The following is a 9,267-nucleotide window of genomic DNA, read 5'->3' as shown; positions in this document are numbered from 1 at the left end:
ATAATGAAGTATAAGGAACTAAATGTTTATTACTGGATATCACAAGGCATTCTAAAATGAAATAGGTAAGCTTGGTGGCATAATGTTGGACCAGGTCAAGGTAATTTAACGAAATCTTCCCAAAAATTGCGTTCAAAGTAGAGCATTGAGAACTCCAAATGAAATCGCCCATCTTTTCAAAAATGTTTACAATAAAAGGGGGATTTTGTGGTCTCTGTGATGATTGTAGGAGTTTCCCTGAATTAATTGCTGTTTTTGTCTCTTAAATTGATGTTTAACGCAAATTACTAAAGGTACAGATATGAACTATATTGACACAAAGCGGTACGAGGTAGAGACAAGGATCGATGTCTACGAAGTGATAGTGGACATCCTGTAGGGCGCAGCTCAAAGGCTCAACAGGAATACCAGAAATAACAAACCAGTATGTTCCGTCCTGTTCACTCTACACATTAAGTATTCCCTTAGGCAACTATTTCACTGCAGAGGCTTCCTTTATTTTAAAGCAAGGTACTCAGACATTCTACTGGCCGAGAAGGATAATTAATAACTATTTAATAGTTAACATTCTATGTGGAGGTGGCACTCTATCGAGGCGGTTAATTGAACACAGGTTAATAATGTCAAATTGATTTGAACAAACATATTAACGTGTAATTCTGTATTCCATTTAGTGGGTAATCCTGTGTTTGGTGTGGAGAGCCTTGATTTTTTAGCAGAAAAGGCTTATCTTTCTCTGTTTCTCGAAAGGAAAACTACAGTGTTTGTTAAGGTCTTAAAAGTTATTGTTTGCTTAATTTTAGGAATAGCTTGATGGAGTGCCAACTTTACCAGGTTCATTATTAATGTCAAAATATTTAGTCTGTGGATGTTGAATTTACACAGCACTTCTTGTTAATGGGGATTAGTTCACATGCAGTAGCAAAGATAAATAGTTGTAGCGTCTCGAGACTCCCAGGAGACGATGAAAGGAGACACAATACTCGGGCAGAATATATGTATTCAGCATAGAAAAGGTGTCTGGGCTACTAGCGTGGCCCAAAGGCCAGCCCATCCAGCGAGAAGCAAGAAGGCAAATTCAAAGTACAAAAGTGGCGCCCCACCAATACCGAAGGATAAACCACCATCATATTACATGGTGACTTAAGTAGCCATTAATGCGGATGAGTGAAACCAGTGATTGCAATGATTAGATATCAGGATTTTGAATTATGAATCACTGGTCCTCAATACATAAACTAGAAGACAAGGCCAGCTCAATTTCCATTTGTGGGTAAGTCAGTACCATCCCAGTGGTTTGCTATGGGGACACGTGGTGCTCGATCCGCTGGTTGTTTTCATCGCATTCCGAAGTCGCTTAACACCTACTGTAGAGTTGATTTGCTCACAAATAAGAGATGGATTTTAGAGGGTATTTGCGAACGGAAACAAAGTAACTCCACTCGATTAAGACCTTCATAGTACCAATGGACTAAAAATGGTACTAAAAATGGGGAACAAGTGCGTATACATCCTAAAATTACCAGGCCACATTGCATATTTCTGTCAAGTTTAGGAGATTTTACGTTTTGATGCAACTAAGATCAACTGTGACTTAGGATTTTACTTTATTTTGATTAAATCATTAATCGCCAATCCTTTTTGATTTGTGTTTAAATTTTTTTTTCTGTGCAAACAGAGAATCCTTTTCGGTATAATAAATGAGATTAATTATTATAAATGTCTGCTTTGGCTCAAACAATGTTTATGAACTTCGGGCCTAACAAATTAAACTCAACTTACTTACCAATTAATGCATGGATTGCACCAGGAATCTTTCTAGAAGATTTCGTGGTTTTATTATTTATCAAACAAGACAAAATATTCCATCTTCAAAACCTACAAAGTGATAGAATTTATGTATTTTACTTTTTTTGCCCAAATTCAATTTGCATACTCAGCATTAGGAATAATTGAACACCAGGTCCAGGTTGAAATAAAATTGAGGGAAAATTGGTTCCACTCATTTTATGTGCCGATGCTTCGACTGTTAAGTTCTATGGATGACCTTTTCCAAAGCGTCCTTTTAGCTACTTGATGCCAAAAACCACAGTTTACACGTATGAGATGCTGACATTTATGCTTACCGTAAATGATTTGGATGGCGCTCTGTACTTATTTATGACAATTGAAATGGTCTCAAATGAAATTCCTGAATCAGAATTTAAAGACTCACTTAATTTTAAGGTCTGGCTAAATGCCTTCTTTCGTATGGAGCAAAGGAACCTTTCAAAACGCAAAATCTCATACTGTACAAGGCATTTATTTAATTTACAAGAAGACACGAGTAGGTATAGGTAGGGCAGGGCAGTTTTCATATAAATCTAGGTCACAACTGCCAGTAGATATATAATGGAGGAACTAAGAAAGGAGAAAATAAATTTTGGAAAATAGGAAGCAGAAGATGTCGTTTTTATTTGCATCCACTCGTAACCGAGCGCGGGCAGAAAAGGTTTCCACAAGGACCCCTGTGTGGTGAGATCTAAAATGAACACTTTCCCTGTCTTCTAAGTAATAGTTTTAGAATCCGGCTCATGGCAATATAACCAGTAATGCGTAAGTCACCCTCAAAGGGGTTGGATCTTCAGGTCATTATCTAATTTATTGTCGTTTTCTTGTCACTAACATGCAATTTTTTGTCAAATTTCAAAGCTTAAATATGCCTTAACTTTCGATAGTGAAAATTTTTATGCTAAATATATGAAGCTCTTTTCAAGGTTTCAAACATTCACTGATGCAAGTGATGTTGCCGCATATTTTGGTAATTTTCCAAAACTATTTTGCCTTTTCGTGCTTACATATTAATTCCCAGGATTAATGTGCCGCCATTTATTTTTTTTCCACATTAGTGAAAACCGAATGTTACGGTATTAATTAGCACTTTTAACGGATAATTCGAATCCATTGTGCAAACGTAAACATTTTCACTGACGATAGAATTTGTTTAAGGAAGTGGGGAATAATTACGTTTGTGACGAACTCGTGGCAGTACTGTGGAGCATAATGATACTATTGTAGAGCCAGTTTAGTGTAAAATGTCTACTTTTCTCCATTTGTTGATCAAAATCTTACCAAAATTTTTCCCTGAATGCATGGCTTCATCCTTCACGAGTACATCATTGCTGGAAAGAGTAGGTATTGCAGGGCGTTTGGTTTGTGAATAAGCTGTGCGGAGACCAGTAAGTTTTCAGTAACGGTAATTGATATCTTCCAGAATACACTAGCTTTACGCACCTGATACAGCGAGACTAATGAATCTTTCCCGAAGTTGTTTCGAGTTAATTTGGCATATGTACACACCACTGTCGCTGAGGCTGACATTTGCTATTCTCAAGCTCCATCCCCCACGAATGGACTTGTCAATTGAAAAGCGCTTGTCAGAGGTATTGTCTCCCACTGCAAGTTCCCTTACTGCTCTTTCTTTCCACCATGACATCTGCAACAAAAAGCGACGGTCAAAATGCTTTGTCTCCATGTTTTTGAGTAATTTAATACGATCAATGACAATTCTAATGCAGCAAACAATTAATGCGGGAATACTAAGGCCTACTTTCCGTAAATTTCTGGCTTGACCATTCATCTCAAAATTATCAACCATGTTTACTATTAAATAAACATGTATGAGACTACTGCACCTGCAATTATACGCACGTCTACATTTTACTGCTAAATGTATTTCTTGTTGTTGCCAACCTTCACTTTAAAAATAAATGGGAATAACGTTAGAACAAACCAGTAAAAAGCAAGCATTTACGTGTCCTTGGGAATAAAACATCCATCGTACCATTTTTCATAATTTTTTTTATCCTGAAGAATGCCTGATCATACTGTGCAAACTTTTAAATGAAATAATATGACTGGGTCCTTGTTAACAAAAAACTTCTCTAAATCTTCCTCTATGCCTTAAAAAATCTTGTCTATTTATGTATAAAACTTCATAATTATTAATTTTGGGAACAAACTTATAGTTACGCAAATCTCACTTGATTGTGGGATTTCGCTACTAATAATTTGTGCTTCTTCAAAAGTCATTACAGCGTCCGAATACATTCAGGGAAGACGCGTAATCTTGCGATACGATGGGTCCATTGCCAACTGTTTTAGCTATTGTTTAGAATTTTTGCAATGACAACTGCACATTTAAACGATTGTGGTCATGTGTAATGTTATTCGGGGACAATTACCGAAAGAAAAGGATGCACAATTCTACTTTTCTTGGTAGAAAGTCCACTTATAAAAAGTGGAAAGTACAACCAGCATAAGTGGGAACAGTATTAGCAAAGGCAGCGCTATCACAGAGTGGTTTTAATCATAATTTATGAAATCCCGTTATAGTTGATTAATGTCTGCCACAAATCCAAATGAATCCGAGACCACACAAGGCATAGATCGCAACAGTCAACAAAGTTATTTTAAGCATCCTAGAAAAAGTTTTTTTGCCATTTGTGGTTGAGGTGGATATCCGTAATCTGCCAGATCATCTCAGTGGCCTTAATGAATGAGACGCGTGATACCAGTACCTTCTTTAAAGACCTAGCCGAATAATGCAGGGAGAGTAGATGCTATCATCCCTAGCCAAAGCCTTTGGCCAAAAGATCTTCTCTTTATTGGTGACTAACCATACGAATGGCGAAGTAATGAAAGGTCACTATTACTATGCTGAGATATATAATATCCTAAACGAGTTTTTGTTAATTCGACGTTTTTACTAAACTAATCAGGGGAATACTACTTAAGTCAATTTTATAAGTACGCATTTATTTCGTTATTAGAGTAATATTTTGGTCGTTATACATTCTTATAGGATTTACTCATCCACGATCAGCCTGCAATGCCGCAGATAAGCCAGGTAGGAATCACTCCAAGAGCATTTGCATGTAATTAGAGCAAATTCGAAGCTAAATCATGAAATAAATGGCACGATTTTATCTCGAATTTGGATCGTTGCAATGCATTATTATTGTGAAAATCCACAGATTTCTGGTTAGTATTGGAGTTTGGAAAGTAAACCGGGACAGACCTGCTAATTTAATCTCTGCAAACATTTTTTTGGAAGTTGAATATTTTCCTAAATTGGGTATCCAAGCAAATTAATTGGTCTTTGTGACTTATTTACTCAAAAAAGGCAAAAAATGAAAGAAATTTAATGAGCGGATTGTTGACGCTTACTTCTTAACTACCAGACATGCAAAATGAAGGGGAAATTTGCCTTTCATTTTATGCGTGTAAGTAGATTTTATGCATAACTGTGTTCGGTTGGGAGCTTTGATTTTGATTGACTTTGGTAAAACTTCATTTTAAACTTAAAGTCAGAAGTAAAATAAGAATATTGCGGGAGATTGCCAGAGGTAATATGCTCATACTGTTTCCGGTTCATAAGAGCTAGACAATTTCAACTAGAAACAATCGCATTTTTCATCAGAGTAAAGGAAGAGGACACCATAAGCCTTTGCCACAGCGAACCAGGACTTACAGAAGGTACATGCAATTTGCTTCTTACATTTTAAAATTTTAACAACTCTAAAGTTGTATATTACAAAGTTAGGTCCACATGGGCAAAAATCAAAGGACGTGTGTGATAAGAATCGTGTAATCACTGTTTTATGTGCTAGCCTAGTTGACATTCACAAGAATATTGTTAATGTGACTGACACATAAATATAGGGCATGAATATTCGTTGCCAAAACCCCATAACATAGTAGGACTGCAACATGAAGGTAATGCCAAATGTACGGGAACTATAAAGGCATATTTATGTTAGAAATCTAGTCCAGATCAAGTCCACTAAGCGCATGGGAAAATTTTTGCTTTTCTCCTTTTTTCAGCAACAAATTATTGTTAGATGGAGAAGCATATACATATCTTTATACTGTCGGTTTTTCGAATCTTGAGAGTGTGAATACAAAAATCATACAAATTGTGCTCCACACAATTAATGATTGCAACATTACCAATTACTGCCCTTTAGCTCTAAATATTGCTTAAAAGATCAAATAAGTCAAGAGATTAACAGACAACTAATCAAACCGATGTTTATACATATGACTGAATGGATTGGAATACGGACTCCAGAACGTGGCTTTAAGGTCAAACAGCACCTTACCAATCTCTTACCGGTTTCATGCAGAACAATGTGAGGTCAAACAGGAATAATGACATTTCAGTGCAGCACTTTTGCTGGTGCAGCCTTGGGGGACGACCGGCCACCGGAGACCAGATGCCTTACTGCTATTCGGTTAAATACCAGTTGCCTCCATTTAATCTTTTCTTTGCATCCTAAATCACTTTCTTCAAATGTGTGTTGTAAGGGCTCAAGTAAGGAAATCGAGTTCTTGTGCGTGTGACGCTGACAGTGGATGTGTAAGGTAATAAATATATCATTAAAAGAGTCCGTTAAGAAAGTTTGGTCTAGGTTCGCTTTTACTCATTTAATGAAAATCTAGTCTCCTTTCTGAAACTTGAACTCGCTAGCTGACCTTAAATGGCATATCAAAGGCTTTGGCTAAGTGCGATTTCAGTGAGATTATTAATTACATAAGCAAGTGTGCAGTTACGATTTATAAAAATGCTCGCTAACTTGTCCTGCTGAAAAATGTTTAAAACGGGTACAAGAGTAAGGAGGACTTTTAACCTATCGGTCAGTTAACCAGTGAAGCATTTTATCCCAATTCCTTAGGAGACATGCAAAATAGACGGAAGGAAGGAAGCCAAATTCGCAAGCATGCAAGTCTGACATCAGCGATGAGCCTCAATTGACATCCACAGAAGTCATTAAAAAAGAAAACAAAACAAATTAAACCTCCGATTACAGAATGTGTCCACCTTTCCTGCAGAGAGATAATCTTGTGTATTTAAGAGGAAATGCCATTTTGAACTTCGTATTCTAGAGGGTCGTTTTATTAGCTTCTACCATTAAACAAAATTACTACTCTTATACTCAAATGGGTACTTTTATGCGCTGTAATGAAAAAATGTTTGCTTGATGATTTTACGTCTAGATTTTTATCAAAGACTGAACATGTTTTTGTAAAATTAACTTTAACTTGAATGGGGTGCTTAGTTCTGATTTAATTGGATATAGTTGCAATTCGATTATTTTACTTTACCAAAATTGGTTTGTAGCACAGTTAAAGGGAAATACCAAACAGCAAATCCATCACTGCTATAGAAAATTCCCCAGCAAAGCAGGAACTCCCGCTGCAAAATGATTACTTTGTATTTTATGAAGTGCTTCTTTTAATCGCAGTTCATGAATTTATCTTTACAGTGAAAAACTTAATGTAAACCATTTTTTGGAAACTTTACAATAGGGCATTCTCCTGTCTTTACATGTATACTATATGCTTTCTAAGGCTTAATTTGACCATCGAAGAGCGTTTATCTCTGACTTTTCGCAATAAAAGCACCGCTTTGGATCATATTCCAAAATATCTAGTCAAATTTGGTATCATTTTAAAGGGTCAAAATTCGACTTTATTAATGGGTAATTTTAAACATTTCAGGCACTAAGAAGTTGGTGGGGCTTCTATGTTTAGAGGTGAACCGACGAAAACTGACATCACGTACGATAGACCTAAGTTGTAAACATACATTTTGCAAAAGCTTTATAATTATTAGTCATTGTTGTACCATTTGGCCATTACCTCTTGCTAGCAAGGTCACACGGGATTTTAGAAAAGTAAAAATGTGAATGAAAGATTCTGGAAATTGAAACCGCAGCCCTTCCTCAAAAGAGTGTATTAAAAAATCCTGTGGGCTTACATATTTAAACCAGCTCATCTAATCAAAGACCGACAAATGTAGTTTGGTAAGGGTTATGTTGGTGGAGTTGAAATTTGGGGAAGTAAAAAGGTGAATAACGCAAAATAGTTCCGCATAATAAGGTCATCCGAAAGACAAAAGTGACATATTATGCAACCATCCCTTGCATGGAGGCTCAATATGCTTCTAGGAAATCACTATCTCGAAGGGTGGGAAACACATATTTTTGGGTCGCAAAATTGGTGTACTTCTACGCCATTTACTTTCAAAACCTAACTGCTATTCGTTTCTGTGAGTGCGGTTGCATTTTTGAATCCAATAAAATTGACAACAATCTAGCTGTTAAAGTCAGAGCTATGCTAAGGAGTCACTTTCTATCATCATTGGATTCCGTTAAGCTTTAAAAATATGATTACTAAGTGCATAAAATTCCTACCACGATGGAATTAAAATCCACATTATGCACCACACAGGGGAGTATGACGTCACTGCCCTCTTCGACAGTCAGACTTGTTGGGAAGGAAGCATTAAAGCAGGGTGCATTGAGCCGCCGCTGTGAAGTGTTCACAAGTGGTCTCTCCTCGTGCAACAAAGTTGTTTCTCGGTGTGGATTTGCAAATCTGTTTCTTTTCATCAAATGATTCCGTGGTAATTCAGCGCAGTCGAATTCTGACTCCGCCGTTGGAAATGGTGACACGAGTGTGAGAAATTGGATAATACAAAGGGTTATTATAATCAAGGGTTCAATCATTGTCGAACAAAGAGTTTGTCCTCGATGTATTATGTCATGTCATTATAAGTCCAAGCAGAGTGGTTATTTGAAACCTATAGTAGTTCGTTTGCATATTAATTTTAAAAAGGAGGGACCTACACATATGGTCATCGTGGTCGAACGTTGATCTATAACTTACTTAAAGGCGCAAGCTGTAGTAGGGGATTCAGTGATAGTGGAATAAAACCTGCCCAAAGTGAAAAATTGGACTTAATGTGTCATTAGGACCAGAACATCCTTTTCCCTCGGTCAACTGACCAATCAGCGAACTCCAGCATGAGGCTGGATGAGTTCAGCTAATTTGCCTATGAAAATTGCGACCTACCATTATACAAACGCCGAAGAGTAGAGTTTGCAATTAAGTCATTTGAATTCCATAACTCAGCTTAAACACATTCAAAATGCATTCAAATGCAACAACTCTGAGGCTTTGTTATTGTATAGATAGTAAGGACACCATCAGTTCACTGAAAATCAGCACTAATGAAGAAGTGTTTTTTGCATTTTATAAGGAGGAAGTCCTGTTTATTTGTCAAAAACACATGATCAGTAAACTTGTACAAAGATTATGAATTATATCTCTATAATGAAGAATCATAAATAGCACCATTATTTAATAAATCTAAAGGCTTAAACGTTAAAACCTTTTCAAGGAAAAGATAAATGTGATGTTGATGCAAATCCATGCATATAA

The 9,267-nt window shown here is 36.6% G+C and overlaps 1 protein-coding gene across 1 annotated transcript; it reads left to right on the top strand. All coding sequences in view use genetic code 11, as the record gives it.

Moving 5' to 3' along the window:
- Positions 1 to 7,022: 7,022 nt before the first annotated feature.
- EGR_02300 (hypothetical protein) lies at positions 7,023 to 9,267 on the top strand (the record flags this gene model as incomplete). Its single annotated transcript, XM_024491549.1, has 7 exons — positions 7,023 to 7,066; positions 7,122 to 7,154; positions 7,189 to 7,320; positions 7,351 to 7,523; positions 7,658 to 7,718; positions 8,959 to 9,122; positions 9,227 to 9,267. 7 exons carry the CDS (start codon positions 7,023 to 7,025, stop codon positions 9,265 to 9,267), a joined length of 648 nt encoding a protein of 215 aa, XP_024354055.1.

The sequence above is a fragment of the Echinococcus granulosus genome (genome assembly GCF_000524195.1).
Source record: "Echinococcus granulosus chromosome Unknown EG_S00010, whole genome shotgun sequence".
NCBI lineage: Eukaryota > Metazoa > Platyhelminthes > Cestoda > Cyclophyllidea > Taeniidae > Echinococcus > Echinococcus granulosus.
Note: the sequence above shows the minus strand (reverse complement) of the source record. Positions and strands in the feature narration are given on the sequence as shown.